At 39.2% G+C, this 16,847-nt stretch overlaps 1 protein-coding gene across 4 annotated transcripts in view; it reads right to left on the bottom strand.

The window, feature by feature from the left end:
• Positions 1-4,167: 4,167 nt before the first annotated feature.
• ELAVL4 (ELAV like RNA binding protein 4) overlaps positions 4,168-16,847 on the bottom strand; it is a 102,066-nt gene continuing 89,386 nt past the window's right edge. For 2 of the 4 annotated variants that reach the window (XM_059821646.1, XM_059821645.1), the window contains exons 4-7: positions 10,856-11,009; positions 10,238-10,463; positions 8,810-8,848; positions 4,168-4,495 (exon numbers count right to left, since the gene is read on the bottom strand). In XM_059821646.1, the coding sequence (XP_059677629.1) occupies positions 4,168-4,495; positions 8,810-8,848; positions 10,238-10,463; positions 10,856-11,009 (747 nt within the window). Of the gene's footprint in view, positions 4,522-8,809; positions 8,849-10,237; positions 10,464-10,855; positions 11,010-16,847 lie in introns of all 4 variants that reach the window. The other 2 variants (XM_059821644.1, XM_059821647.1) reach the window with 2 other exon arrangements.

Raw genomic sequence — 16,847 nt, 5'->3', positions numbered from 1 at the left:
ATAAAGTGAACACACTTGAAATGCCCTCCCTCAGGTGATTTTCCATTTATGCAGCAGGCTTGCTAATTGCAGAAAGAGTGATTACTCTTTCAGGAAAGAAATATAAAACTTGATTACTTTGAATAAGTGTTAGTGAAATTTGGTTCTGATCCCAGCTGGGCAGAAATTGTGTTTCACAAAGACTTTCTAAAAATGCTCGCATAGGATCAGGGTAGTGAACCAAGGGCCCATCTGTGACTACTTTTATCCAGTGTACATTTGTGATACTCTCAAAAGGGGGAACTGAACTTTACATACCAGATCCTTAAAACTGGCAGTGTCCTTTCTCTTCTATCACATGTGTATGTCCGCTTCCATACAGCTCACATAAGCTCAGTAATGCAAGCTGTGCAGAACAGAGAATGGGATGAATGAGATGTAGATGATCAGTAGCCAACCTTTAAGTGGGGAAATAATCTGGATCAAAACCGGCCTCTCTGAAGCCAAATGCCAGTGTATACAGTCACACTTCTGTCTTAAGAACATCTAGACTGTAGCAAGATTTTCATCTCACTACTCTTCTGACAGAAAAAAGGACAGGAAAAAAAATCAGGCGAAGAACCTGTCAAATGCTATAACATAGCTAGTAGTATTTTAAAACAAACACTATTTACTATGGTTCTTTCTTAAATGGGAAGTGCAGTATTTTTAAAATGGGCTGGTTTGTTTTAAAAGTGGTTGTTTTAAAACAAACACTATTTACTATGGTTCTTTCTTAAATGGGAAGTGCAGTATTTTTAAAATGGGCTGGTGCATGTTACACTATGTTGTCAAGTGTATGTATACCTGTGTATCATCAAAAGTGTGTGTATATATATAGATGGAAGGATGGTTTTTTTTGAGCCAAGTCTTTAAACAGAGTGAATTATTAACTTCTGTTTTTTACTATGGAATGGTGAGGTTGATTTAAGGATGAATTAAGCAAGCTGTAAATTTAAAACCAAACTCATTCTGTGGCCTGAAATTAATTATTATAACCAACATGGTAACTTAATCTCACAAAAACACGAGTTTATTAATAGGTGAAGGAGCTGAAGAACCACACAGTCCATCCAGCCCTCTGATATAGTTTTCCTAATCTCAGTTACGAAATTCAATGCTGCAGTTTTACAAGGTACATAGTCTCAATTAGTGAATGTTACAGAACATAAACATGAAGTGAATATTTGTATTAATGGGATTCAAACAAGTCAACTGAAAGAAGTATCAACTCTAGTTATAACACATGGTGAAAAGAATCAAATTTGGAATGTGATCATATATACTGTTGTACAGCAGATAATATGTACACTGTTTCATATTGCATGACATTCATAGCATATTCATAGAAAAGTCAAATTAAATGATGGCTTAAAAACTGTATTAACACTGAAATTTGCTCACTACTTCTGTTAAGTGGTGATATTGACTGAGTTGATGTTTTCATTGTGTAAAAATACTGTATATAGTAGAAATCCTTCAGTATCTTCCACATTCAAATAAATAAAGTTACAGTTTGGTATTTTGTGTTCAACATCTTAAATGAAATGGACGATTCTTTCTAACCTTCAGAAGGAAAAACAAATAATGAATATGCTCAATCTGGTTTGACTAGTACATTTCTCTCTTGAAGACCTTGCTTCTGAAATCAGGCTCTAACATCTACCTCGTTTGAGGTGCGGCTGGGATTACTAAAACATCTGAACACAGTTAAAAAGGTGGAAAGTCCATAGCCATTCTACACACTTTCATTTATTGTCTGGACAATTAAAGTACAAATAATTCAAACACAACAAGGTTATGAAAAAAACATTTACAATACTTTCCCTCAGAAATGATCTAAACTAGCAAGGTTAACATGAAGTCATTCATTATAACTAAAGTATACAACTGCCTGGTCCTAAGAAAGATTTTTTAAATTATTATTATTATTCAGATAGTAAAACACATCGTAGAGAAAAGATTCTGACATGCCTTCCCCACTAATGCTTAGCAAATGCATCAAAACTTTCCCAGCAAACTGCGCTCATTCATAGCAGATGATGTATAAAGGTTTCCCTGAACATTGAATGAGTGTTCCTTTAAACTAAAATCTAACATTGTTAAAGTAAAAAACTGATAAAATTATGATGCAGCCTTTGCTTTAGTTATTTGTCTACTACAAAAGTTTGCCTCTTCAGTGTGAAAAAACAATACTTAGTCTACATGCAGTTAGTGGGTATAGCATGGAAAAAATGCACAAAATAAGCACAAGTTATAAATAACCATAACGTTTTATTACCATTAAGACTAAACTTGTATTGAAAAGATTTTATATAACAAGACAAGAAAAGCAATAGCAAATTTAACTATCAACTAGATTATGCATAGCGAGTAACTGTTTCTAGTACTCAGGGAAGAGCATGACCCTTTTTTGTTTTAAATATATAACCGTACAAAGCACAAACATACTAAAATGATCAGTGCACTGGACATGGGAGAGCACCCCCTCAGTCATTTTGTTCCCTTAGCTCTGTTTTCCCCAATCTGAATTACATTAAAATAAAGACCCAGTTGTTTTCTTTTCTACTGTGCAGTAAGAAAAAATATTCACAACAAACATGACAATATATCAAACAATATTTCTACACAAGTTACCTTGATACCTCTGTCACTTAAGTATCATAAGAAAACATTTTAAGACATATACAAACAAAACTAGCAAAGTGTTACAACTTATAATAAATTAACCAAAAGAAAAAATAACTTTATATATATATATATTTATATTATATATACACATACACACACAACAAAATGACACAATAATATGCTTCTTCCCATAGTTTAAGTAAACAAATAAGTAGACTAGCCAAACTAGCTATATTTGATTTTGGCCATATGCATCACATCGGCAATTAAATAAATAAGTGTTTCAAGCAACATAAACAGTGTTCCAAATGTGCCAACACAGCCCAATTATATTAGCTTGGGCTATAAAGTGAATTTGAAAATTCTTAACAAATTTAAAGCAAATGTATTTTTTCTAAACACATTACATTTAACTATGATACTAAGATATGTAAATAATTTGTAGCACCTACTGCTCAAACCAAGGAAGTTTTTGATCAAAAATTAATTTTTTTAACTTTTGTTCTGCTGATATCCCATACTGATGACTTAAAGAAAAACCGTCTTGCAACTCATCTCCTTGCTTTTGGGTTTTGACTGTGGGTAACTGCGTGCCTGGGAAGAACACTCTCCCGTACTGTATTTAATATTTTTATTACATGCTATGAAAAGATACGAAGATCATCTGTTTGTAGCCCATCCTTCAAAAAACAATCTACTAATCCAGTTTAAAACACACATCTTGATCTCTAAAAAGTTACCAGTGCAGTATGAACATGACAAAGTTGTCAATTTCCCCTAAATTAGCCAGTCAAAATATTTTTTCTCAAATCCAGATTCTCTTGTAAAAATTCTTTATATTTTATAAAAATAGATTTTTCTTGAAACCCATTTTCAGCAAAGAGACCACCTCTTTGGCAACATTGTTAATGTTATTTAAATTGTTATGTCATCAGGTATCCCCCTTTACCCCATTCCCTAACAGAAGACTGTTTAGTTCACATGATACAAAAGAAAAAAGGAAAAATAAAAAAAGTTGCAAAATTATGTTCTTCTTTTTGCAATTTTTATTGTTCCTCTTTAATTTATGTGGGGGGTTTACCAATCTGATTCAATCAATGTTTTGAAAAAAGAAAAGAAAACAAAAATTTTTTCTCGCTTTTAATCCCATTAGTTTGTAAAAATTGTTTTTGTTTTATTATTTTTTCAAATGAGTGAATGGTCATCTTAAAAAGACCCACCTTCAAGGAAGGTAGTAAAACTAGCTGGCCGGGTAAAAATCCCTGCACATTGTTATCTATGTATATTATATTCAACAACGACAGCTATGAAAGAACATTCAATGCATCAAAGGTTTTTTTTTCTAAGCATTATAAAATCCTTTCCTGTTCCTCACAGGATATCCAATGTTTTAATACTTAGGCAACACTGGCTTATAAAGTCCATGGTTGAATATAAGCCTTGAAGAGTTTTTTTTTGTTTTGTTTTGTTCGTATATATATTTATATATATATATTTTAGTAAGTAAGGATATGAAATTCAGGATTTGTGGGTTTTATTGGTTTTAAAGGAAACTTGCAATACTCTGTCTCCTAAACGGTATCCATTAAGGCTGGCAATCGCCATGGCAGCTTCGTCGTAGTTGGTCATGGTGACAAAGCCAAATCCCTTGCACTTGTTGGTGTTGAAATCACGGATCACCTTGACATTATTGACTGCTCCAAAGGGACCAAACAACTGCCACAGCACACTCTCATCCGAGTCGGGAGACAAGTTGTAGACGAAGATGCACCATCCAGTCCCAGTGTGACCAGGGATATTCATTCCAACAAGGCTCGTCATACCATCAATTGTGATCGGAGAAAACCTACCAAGTAAAAAGAGGGGTCTATTCTAAATATATCTCTTGGCACAAGCTACATGGAACCAAGACTTTAAAATAAGTAAGCCAATGTTAATGAAGGTTCTTGATCCTATCCCTGGAAGATGACTACATAGCCACCCTTGGTCTCTAACTCCTACTTAAGTGGAGGGGAGCTGTATGACCATATCGGGGCATAAATGCATCTCCCTTCAAGGATAAACCCTACTCAGATGTATACAAAGATCTAATAAAAGAAATGCTTAAGGACAACCTAAGTCAAAAAGGGCCCACACATGCTGCTACCAATAAGAGTTCATTTAAAGAGACCTGTAGGAATCTGCCACTTATTCCCATCAATAAAATAATGTAGTTTCAGGGCAATGGAGATCTAATGCTTCACCTTTTACTAGTTTGCAGTAGAAAAAACCCAAAACTTCAAGACTTATTTTAACAGATTAATATGAAATGCCATTGTCAGGCTTCAGCTATAACAGTAGCCTCTTTAGCTAAAAATACTATTAGATTTGGAGAGATGTCTGCAAGTGGTAGATTTAATTCTCCTTCTAGCATAGTCCTTAACTGACACATGCTGGAAAAAAATCCAGTTAAAAAGTCCTAATGCTGGCCACATATTGAAGAATTATGCAGCAATTGTAAAGTAAAACAGTGCATAAATATAATTAATGAGCATGTCAATTAATACCTTCATACTGTGAGACTTCATGTCCATGACAGGCTCTTAGGTTCTTCAGAGAGTCAACGTAGAGAGACAAGCTCCTAGAAATCTAATACAGCACCCTAACTGTCTTTTGGGACCTGTTTTAACCTAAACATCTGAATTGGCAATCTAAAGCTATAGAGTAACAGGCTGGACAGGATCTATGGAGGTCATCTGATCAACCTCCTGCTCGAAGCGAGGCTAACCTCTCAAATCAGATCTGCTGCTCATGGCCTTGCAGAGGAAAGTTTTGAAAGTCTCCAAGGATGGGAGCTCCACTGCTGGAGCCCTTGCTCCAGGGCTCCACCACCGTCACTGTGAATGATCTGCCCTTATACTCAGCTGAATCTCCCCTGCAACCTGTTACTGTTGACTCTTGTCCTCTCACAGGTGACCTCTGAGAAGAGCTCAGCTTCATCTTCTTTCTAATGCCCCTTGTAGGTAGCTGGAGACAGCAGTCAGGGGCTAAACTCTGCATATGCCTTTCCTGAATTTCGCCACGTTCCTCCAGCTTGTCAAGGCCTCCCCAGTGGCAGCCACGGCCAACAGCACAGTGACTGCCCCTGCTCCCTCACCAATTTATTGTCACCCATTAATGCAAGGAGGGCGCATCGCAGCCTGTGACTCAGGTTATTAATGAAGATGTTAAGCAGTATCAGCCCTCAGGATCAACATAATTTTCCTTTCATCAGTTTCAAAAAAATGACATGCTTTCTGAAGCTACACTTTAGGATATGTTTTAAAATAACAGCTGCACAGAGGAAACGTCTTAATAAAAATCCAGTTTCACATGTACCTTCAATATGATGAGTTTTAATACCAGAACTGAATAATAATTCCTTAAGATTTTGAATGATGACTGCGGGAGTGGGGGGGGACTCAGTGTTGCCGAGTGAGCTCTTGCGCTCTCCAAAACTTCTACTTTTACACTTGTAATATTTCCACACTCATTTAGCAATCTGCACAATATTATGCAGGGTATATTAAATAACCATAAAAGAAACTACATGCTTGATGGCTGCTCACCATTCTGTTGACTCCTGATGGCACTTTATATGTATATTCAAGAAAAAAAGTCACTTGGAAAATACATCTTAAGCTGAGGAACATCACTGGGGTGTAGCCATGCTGTAAATGAGCAGTTCACAAATGCTCACAGTATTGGCTCCTCAGACATACATACAGGTTTGCAGACAGTTTATTAAAAATACATGGCAATTTTCCAACTGAACTTCACTTTTGCAAATCCTACTCTCAACATATTTTAGTTTCTCTCCCACATACTGAAACTAGTAACGCTATCGTAACAGTTCACCATGGCTCTAACCCATGGTATTTCCCCAGCTGCTGAAAACAAAGACAACTGGACAAGGCCAATTTATACCGCTCCTTCTACCATATGTGGAACTGTAAATAAGACGGCCAGGACTGAGAGCCTGTACAAGCCAACAGCTTCAACTTCTTTTGAAATCTGGAAGTTGAGACTAAGCCCACTGCTGACAAGTGCCAACTGTGCTAGTAACATACATAAGCCAGCAAACACCCCTTTTCTGCAATGTTTAAATTTAACATGAAGTACAACACTGATGTATACACTACCCTGTAAGTGATGTTATTGTAAAATCTGTACAATGCAAAGCTATGCATGTCACACAGTATGTTATAAAGTTTTGCATTTTTAAGGAATGCTGCACTGATATAAAGGGTTAAAGTTTCATACAGTTCACTAAGAGCGGCTTTTCCCTGGAAACCTTTAGGAGCTATGCAGCTTTCAACTATTTATGGACCATGAGCACAGGAGCTGCTGTAAATCCAAGAAACTAGTGCAGGTGTATTGACACAAATACAAGACAACCTATTGTGTAAGTAGCTTTGCTACTAGCAAGTGAGCTGATATTAGTGTCAATAAAACCTTTTTTCCACATCAGCACATCTCATTTTCCATCAGTACCACATAATTAACATGGGGAAAGAACAAACCAACCCCCAAATCCAGGAACACTACACTATGGATGTTTCAGAAGTTTTTATCAATACAGTACTTTTTGCGCAACCCTATGCCTGTAAATACAGGGTTTGCTACTGCAAGTACAAGTTTTCAAGATTTGCTGGGAGAGGACAACAACTAACTTAAGATGCTTACAGAGGAACTTAAAAAAACCTGTTGTGATTTAAGACTAACATTGCAGACTCTGAATATTAAGAAAGCAGATGCATAACCTAAAAAGACAGGTAACACTGTCTTTTCCTCTGCAGGTCATAGGAAAATCAGAATCCAAACCCTCACTAGTTCAGACTACGCCGAGTTTGTCCTGCACCACATGCCAGTCCAATTCCAGAGAAAGCAGCAGCAAACCCAGGGAAACTCCTGGAACAAACCCATCCTTCTGACACTGACTTGCACCTGACAGACACTTGAGGCTGACAGTTTGGCCATGTTTTTGGCAATGTATCAAGAAGCAAATTAGAGGGGAAAATGCAGAAGCGGTGTGTGATAAAATCGGGTGGTAAGTTCTGACTCATCGTATCACCATCACCAAAGATACTGCGAATGTAACAAATGTACTCATGAACACCAGAAGTAGTGCTTCTGGGAAGATACACTGCCCCTGTTTTGACTATTTTTTTTGTAAGTAGTCTTAAGAGTTGCGATTTGGATGATAGCTACCCTGGCAGTAGTTAAAACCCATGTTTCTGTCCACTACTAGCTAGTGTAAAGATATACTTACCATACCATTTTACAGGGTCAGCTTTAAAAAAGCTCAAATAATTTTCAAGTGTGGTGAGTAGACCATTTCAGAAGATTAGGAAGTACTTTCTCATCTTAATTGTGGGGGATGGCTGGACATCTTACAGTAACATCAGGAGTAAGACTACACCTTTATTTTGCTGTAAGGTTCACTTGCGTTGATGTGTGCCATTAGAAGAAACACTAACAACACGTCAACTCATTTTAGCTATCAGATCAAACATTGAACATAGTGACAAAACAGCATAAATGTTTACAAATTAACTGAACTTTCACACATGCGTGCACATACACACGAACACACAGAGCTATTTTAAACAAAAAACAAATCTCAAGCACCGAGAAAATTTCAAAGTATTAAACCTGTAACAAAAGAAACTTAGGGCTGATTAAGGTGCACACAGCTATATTTTCAAGTCAAACTTGTGAAGCCAGATGTAGTACAAAGAAGGTCTAACTGAGATTCAGGCAACAGCAGTGCAATTCTGTTTTCAACTTAAATTTTCCATTACCAGATCAGAGATTAGTTCAAAACTCAAGTTAATAGTTCTGATTCTGGAAGAAGTGCCATTTAGCAGGGCAACTGCAGTTTGAATGCTTGTAGCTGTTGCACCTAAACCATTTGACAAGCCCACCTGTAAATAAAAAAGGTTGAAAAACCCCACAGAATTTGCGTGTGTGGCCTTTAAAGTAACAAAACCAACTGAAGTCCAAACTTAAAAAGAATTTGACATGCTGGTGGAAGAAAAGAAGGAATTAAAAAAAACAAAGTTAGTGAATTAAAAAAAATAAATTGTAGCACCAATCTGTGCCAACACGGACATCTGGCAATCTGTGGAATTCTAATTACCTCTTTACGCCATAGGCCATATTAAGCAAATTGTCCAGCCTGAAAAGAGAAGGAGGGTCTTTGGGTTAATGTCTCACAGATGGCAAGATCGCTCAATGGAACTATTATTAATAGCGTTCCATTTTCAAAGAAGAAACGTTCAACAAGTTTCCCACACATCTAAGGAGCCTAACAACTCCCAGCCTGCTTTGTTAAGTCTGAGGTTGTGCTTAAATTTCCACCACAGCATTTAAAGTAAATTTTAACTTGTCTACAGTCTTAGAAAACCTTCATTTCCAGGGTTTGGTTTTAAAAAATCCACTTCTGATTTGTCTTTTTTAGACAATACTAGTTTGAAATTTTTGCAAATAATTCAACTGTTCACCTTATATTTATAGTTAACTCCGAAATAAAATGTTACAGTCCAAAATTGCTGGAACTGGAAAAATTCTTGATTCTAACTGCTTTAACATAATACATTCTCCCCTCTATATTACATATATTTAGTATTAATTCTCCATGATACGTCAAATCTAAATGACCACCAGATTTTGCAGAATATAATCATCTGCTTTCCATGGGAGCACACTAAAGTCCTTCAATCCATGGAATGATTCAGCGATAACCTCAACGGACACAGCTGCGTGCCAAAGACACAAAACCAAGTGTAAATTTAATGTATCCAATGACTGACTTTATGATCTCTAATTCATTAGCACTTTTAATCACTGAAAAACTAAAATTACTTTCAAATAATTCTCTAAAGCCAGTATGCAACTCAGTTATGCAAATATGTCCAAGTTTTCTTTTTTCCTTTGAAGGCAGACTTTTTATTTGAATGCTAGGTTGCCTGAAAGTTATCAAAGTAACGAGAACATCATGTATTGCTAACTCTAGCTTACGTATCGGATGGAAACTGTATATCCAGAACGCAAAGCATAAAACATCCCCCAAAGTATCTGAAGAATCACACCAAAGACTAATATAAGGTCTCTTTATACTAAGACCAGATATCCGAGGCTAATAAATTTAATGATACTGCTGCTGACGGGAACAGACTCAGCTTTTTTCCTGCTACCAATCTACTGTCATTAACCTCAAAGCCTAAGCTGCATCAAAACTGTAATATAGCAAAAAATAAAAGCATTACCACAAAAATGAGAAAGAACAGGATAGTGACTGCTCATTTGATTATCAGTGTAACTCTATTCTGTCCTCCCTTTTTCTATGAGACTTCATGAAATCTGATTGTACAGTACTTCAGCTGTTTTAGTAAATACAACATGACTACTGCTGTCAGCAGATTTTCCTCCTCATTCTCCAGGAAAGAATATTTAATTTTACAAAGAAAATCAGGTCAGCCTACGCAACTAAAGCATATATTCCTGCACAGCACCTGCCCCACATTGTCGTCGCTGGTGGAACTTCAGTTCTTTTCCAGGTAATTACCTGAATCTCTGAGCCTGGTGGTGAAGTGGTCCAGGGTAGCGTCTGTTGGGAGACTGATACAGCTGTGAAAGGAGTGCCTGGCTTGTTTTCTGGCTGGGGTTATTGGCAAACTTCACAGTAATTGGTTCTGTAGCACCACTAGGCTTCTGGCCATTTAGTCCCTTTATGGCTTCTTCTGCCTCTATTCTCTTATCAAAACGGATAAATCCCACACCTCGAGAAACCCCTGGGAAGTAAAAACGTGAACAGATGAATATTTGCAGGAACAGCCTCATCTATGCAATGAACAAACTGAATGTTGATTTTGACTACACAGAATACACAGCTTGCAAATTAACGGAAGTTGTATAAAGAAAAATGCCCTTCCCCAGCTGTGTTCTCCAAAATCAGCCCCTACCATATTTAATATAACGATTTTAAGTAAACAACATTCTGCATTTTGAGATCCCTCAATGAAGAGGCCGCAGTTATGCCTCCAAACAGTTACGCTTATAAAGAACCAGGTACTGCATTTTACACTAGAAGTTGTATCGTCTTAAAACTCAACTGCCAGCAAGTGTTTACAATTTTGCCATTTCCAGAAAAACATGCATTTATCAAGAAAAGTTTTCTTTTAACCTGTGACTTGATCAACCAGAATCCGTGAGGTGATGATGCGCCCATATTGCGAGAATAACTGCTCTAATTCTTTCTGGGTCATTGTTTTCGGAAGGCCGCTGACATACAAGTTCGCATCTCTGATTGATGCTGAACTTGGACGGGCATACGACACCTATGGATTGAAGAAAAGGAAAGGTGTATTAGTAAGTTGGAGCCACCCTTTGTATTTTAAACAGACTGATTATTTTCTGTTTTTTCACAAGCAATAACCCTCGAGTTCAGATGCTACCTGCTCTGCAAAACCAACAAAGCCAGGAAAGGCTGGAAGAACAAAGAAAGAGCTAGGGAGACCTTAAAAACAAACACAAGGGTTCTTTAAGTGCAGGCATAAAATCACTATTGTTCAGAGGTAGATTAATGTGCAACTTCCTACGCATGGCTTTGTAAATTTACCCCTATGGGTTGTGGGTGTATGGATGATTTACTGTATCCGACATGTAATAACCTTAGCACATATGTAGCACTCTTTAGTTCCAGTATGTTTTATTACCCCCCCGCCCCCCCCCCCCCAAGTGTCTGAAACAGATCAGGTTATTTGCAGAGTGATCTTTTGTGCTATTTCTTTTTTGTTTTCATCCTGAGCTGGCAAGATCTGTTCTGGATGAACAGTAAAGTACTGGTGAAATTAGACAAAATTAACATCTGCTCAGGGAACTGTATACTGACACTCATTGTCATATCTGCAATTTATCACGAGAAGTTCCCTTGCACTTTAAGCCCAGAACCAGACCATAAAATAGTATGACCAAGCAAACAAGAAAAGCTAGCTGAGGCACTGCATGTATGCTGTTGGAAAATTATTAAATCAAGTCTCTCTTAACTGCTTTTACCTATGAATCAGATTTGTAATTATAATATGTACATAAAAAGCCTTCTGCACTTTTAAAATAATATATACATTTAGAATATACACACTTAACATAAAAATACTTCCTGGGTAAAGCCTAATGGCAAGTATTCAGCACGGATCATGAAGAATTACGTTGCAGCACATCTGAAATAGCACTGGATCCAAACCTGAGTATTTTGCACTTCATCTTGATTTATTTAAATATAAACAGATCAGTACATTCCTACATCATGTCTTAAAATGTGTCTTGGAAGAAATTGGGAGGGTAACATGAATACAATGCTTTTGGCAATTGTCTTCCCTGCTTCCCGAGCCTTAGCCCAAACACAAATGATGTCAAATGGATGTCGTTATGTGTTTTATGTGTCAAAGAGTTGTCTTTATGTGCTCCACACCTAAAAATAGATGTTGACTCAACACAGAAAATGATGTGAATGACTAATATTTGCTTCCACAATCTTCTCTGCATAATAGCAGATAAACCCTAAAGATTTTAGATTTTAAGGTTTTTGGCAACTTCTTTATAACTTACATGTTTGTACATAACCTTTTAAATCTAACATTTACAGAGAAGGCTAGAGAGAGGAGGTGGAAAAATTTAGGGAAAGAAATGTGAAAAAAAGGCTAGATAAAGCATTTGCATCAACTGAGGCAAGCTCAGGCACAGCACAAGGGCACAAGCAGACATAATGAGCAGAGAAATCTTCAGGTGCCGAGATCGCTGCTGAAAGGGAGAAGTATATTGGGGTGGAAACTATTTTGTGCCTCAGTGATTTAGGACCTCACAGCCCATGAGCTCCTGATGAGATGCAGCATTTAAGTCATTTAATCGCTGGTCCCAAATGCCCCTCTGATGCTCCAGGACCAGAACAGACAGCACCGCTTGGCTTTTTTCTAACTAAGAGCAAGCCAGGTGCTTGGGGAAACCAGGGGTAACTCCACTGTGCTTTCACCTACAGATACCATGCTGAAAGTCACTGGTTTTGACTGTGCTTGGTTTGGTGGTCTTGTATCAGTGGCTTCTCATTTATACCCCATGCCGGGGCATTCGGAAAAGCGGACTCTCTCTACACACTCTGCAAATGCCTTACCTTGAGAGGGTACTGTAAGGGTTCAGACACCTACAGTTTAACCTACTTTAGGATTAACAGTTTAAAAAACACTTAAGAGCCTCTCTGGAGTCGGGGTAGGGACCTTACCTATTCCTCAAAACTGAGCGCTGCAAAATTAATAAAGTTCCTGGGAAAACAGCCAGGGGTTTCCTTTGGGTTTTCTCACTCTGGCACATTCATTAACCAAATGCCACATTACAGGGAAGATGAAAAGTATTGGGATACGCAAAAAACACTACCTCCCGGAGCACCATTGTGTGCTGACATTTTATACATATACTTCCACACACAGAAAAAGCTCTGCTCTTGTGGGCCACGCAGACACACAGTAGAAGGAGAGACTGCACAGACTTACAAATCCATCTACTCACAGCACATGTAAACACCTATCGCTGCTCAGGTCTAATTTTTATTTCCTCCTGCAATCAAACATTCAGGTTGCAGGGGAGCCTGGACCAGAGAGAGAAGCTGCCAAAAGCAACTCAGCCGTCTAATATCAAGGAGAAAAGGTTGCAAGCTGAATGGACTGAAAGCTAGTAATATAAATTATTTATCTGCTTTTGAATCTTTTTCATCCTCCCTCTCAGGTCAGCCAATGACAAATCGATCAGTTAGACTGTGCCATCCTGCTTTCAAGCTATTATTCAGTTAGTACTGAGCACGGGATGTCTTCCCCTGTATTAGCAATCCAAGGAAGCAATCGCCCACCCTGACCCTCCATCAAACCATAAGCTCCTTGTGCTGTGAAAGTTAAAATGGGAGCCAAAACCAGCTCCCATTTTACCACTGAAAACTGCAAAGCACTGGGTGAGGATGCTGCATTAATTCTTTATATTCACACTTAAGAATCCTTTTTTACTACTCATGGCAGTGTTAGCACCCTATAATGAAACAGTGTGTTGAAAAAGAAAAGAATATGGAAATCCTAGCCACCACAAGAAATTCAAATAAATCAACTAGAGTACGTCAAGCTACTGTTTGACCCAGGCATTTCTCAGCATTAAAATGTTTGTCCATTTGTATGACAGTTGGAGGTCGAACGATGGTGTTATATTTCACTGCATAAGATCATTTGGGAGTTACTCGGTCAAATTTGCAAAGGTGGTAATAAAATATTGTACAATTCATTTTATGGGTTGCTGGCCTCCGATGTTAGTTTCTATAAATATATATACATACACTAACCACAAAAACCATTTGCTAGGATATTTCTCATCTGACATTGAACATTAGCCTGTGTAAGGGCTTCTCTTTAGTATAAACAGCCAGTCTGCACCACTGCCTCCAAACACTACTGCAGAGTCATAAGGTCCAGCATTTCATATCTTCCATGGTAATGCACATTTTTGTTCAGGAGCACAGAAAATATCTCCAAGTTAAAGCAATTATCTTCCCTATTGATTTCCAACCCATTTTCCCACATAGAAAACTTTCTGAAAAATTTCTAACCTCAAGACTCTTCAGAACATAAATTGAAGCAGTCTGCTCTTCTCAAGTCAGAGCCCACAGCAAAGGCACCCAGAGGCATGAACGCATCCCATTTGTCTTCCAGAGGCAAGGCGCTGGACATCTAACAGCAACCACCTAAACACTGACACTTAACCACTTCACTGCTGCTCATCCTAAGAGATGCTTTCAGCTCATATGCTAATCCTGGACTTCTCAAACATTAAGTCCATTTCTAGAAGCCTTTTCCTAAAATAAATTTTTTTTTGTGGAGCGAGTCAGAATAATCCCTCAACTCCCCGTCTGCTCCAAAGAGGAACAGCATTGTCCTTCCCTGAAACGATGTGCTCTGCCAGCAAAGCCACCCTGCCCCAGTCACAACATCTGCTGACAAGCAACCTAGCAGCTCATGTCTTTCAAAAAGAAAACTACTCCAAGGAGATGTATGTCTTGCTCTGCATCTCGTGTTACTCACATGGGGAACGTGAGACTAGTCAGGAGCCTTTCATCAGAGAGCGCTGCATGGCAGCGCAGGCATCCACAGGCCACCGAACCACCCGCTGACAGTACCTGCAATCCCTGGGACATGTCCCCAGCCATGAGCAGGTAAGGTGCAGTTGGTGTTAAGTGACTCCCTTGGGTAGCTTTCAAAAAAATGTTTCTGTAACATTCAAAAATACTAAACTTCTTGGTGACCTTAATAATTCTGAAAGACTTTGCTTTGCCTCTTTGCATGACATGCTCTGAGACACAGGATTTCTTGCATGACTTTTGGGGTGAGTCACTTCATGCTTTTCTGCCTGAGGTCCAAACATGTAAAATGGGGACAACCCTTCCTTTACTTGCTGCTTCTTATTCCACTGGTACGCACTGCAAGTGCTTTAACATGACCACTTAAAAGAGCTTCCCATGTGTAAGTAAGCACAATCTCACTTGTTTCATGCACATACAAAACCAGAAGTAAAATCTGCTTAACACCAGAGGATGGGCTATGGCCAGAAGAGACATCTCCCCACAGCCACTTCCAGGCCCTCGCCCATGCCTTAGTTTCGTGCAAAAACAGATTTAAGAAACCCTCCGGTGAAAGCTACATGCTTTGTCAGAACAATCACAGACAAAAACCCTCTGGTCCTGCAGCTGAAGACCAAAGTCTGCAATATTTTCACATCCACTGCTTGCACTGCTTTGCCCTTTATCTTCTCAAGCCCTTGGCTGGGGGATGGAGGGGAGTGACTATGCACTTTACTGTTGAGCAATTCAATGCCATTTTACTGGGATTAACTATGATCGCAGGTAAGATACAATAGTCTATCCCATCATTTCAGGGAAGACATCCATAGATAATAACCTAGAAGCACTCTGGCTGTATCAAGAGCAGGGCTAAGAGAAATAATTGCTCTGACTCTGTGGAATGAAAAGGATTCATTGGCAAAACTGAAGCAGTTAGAAGAGAAATCTCGATTAAGAGAAGATGCACAAAACTAACAGGTAAAGACTCTCTGGTGCCTACTGAAAGCAGCACAGCCAAATCTGAGCCTTCAAATGCAGCACTGAAAGGTCCTTTGAGCCACAGCATCACTACAGGCACAAAGGGTGGAGGAGGAGGAAGATCTGTTAATAAGCACTACAAAGTCCAAAAGGTTACACAGACAGAGGCTCCTAGAGAGCAAAAATGAAATGAACTTAGTTCAAGGCTTTCCAGGTCTGTGGCATCTTTAAAGTTTTTGTCCAAGGCTGTGTCCCAGGGAGCAGCAGTCACAGCAGATGGCCTCTCTTATGACTAACTCTGAGCTACGACAAAACAGAACAAGCAATTACCTTAATTTTAAAAGGAACTATAGAACAATTACATCCCAGATCTGCAGCTTGCAAATGCCTGTAATTTGAATTTTCAGGGAAGGAAAGGAGTGCATGCTCTTTTACACCTCCACCCTCTACAAAGCTTACCAGAACTCAGGGGGAAACGCAGCCGAGCGCGTCTGAAGGCAGCCGGTGAGCCGGCAGAGCACGCGGGGTGCAGCACATGCTGCGTCCCTGTACACCCAGGAGCCCAGTGCAACTGCATACGTGGGAGGCTTAAAAATCCAAACCCCTCTGCACATCCAACATGCTCAGATCCTGCCAGTACCTTCCACCCCCAGAGACCATCCATCTCTTCTCCCTCACAAGACACCTAAGGCCTCTCTGTGCCCTGCTCTAAATGTTCTCTTCCCCAGCTCCCCCAGGAATCAGAGTATCCGAAGATCTCTCCGTACACCCTCCCCTTGCCACCCAGACTTGCACAACATCCCATCTCCTCACTGGGAGCAGCAGCTGCAGGTCCTGGCTGGCCGGCTCAGCCGCAGGTAGCCCCCGGGGAGGCTGCGGGAGAACACGAGGGGAAAACGCAGGGTTTTCGGCTGAGTAGTGCACCAAGGGCACCCAACACCAGAGCTCTGCTACAGTAACTACCAGCAAGGCAGCACTTTCTGGCTGCAACTCCAATTGTTGGGTTTCACTCCCCTCGAACACCTCCCAGGCCGTCTGGGACAGGGTGCGGAGG

The sequence above is a fragment of the Gavia stellata genome, chromosome 10 (genome assembly GCF_030936135.1).
Source record: "Gavia stellata isolate bGavSte3 chromosome 10, bGavSte3.hap2, whole genome shotgun sequence".
NCBI classification, from domain to species: Eukaryota; Metazoa; Chordata; class Aves; order Gaviiformes; family Gaviidae; genus Gavia; species Gavia stellata.
The sequence above is the reverse complement of the archived record's forward strand: the minus strand, read 5'-3'. Positions and strand labels throughout refer to the sequence as shown.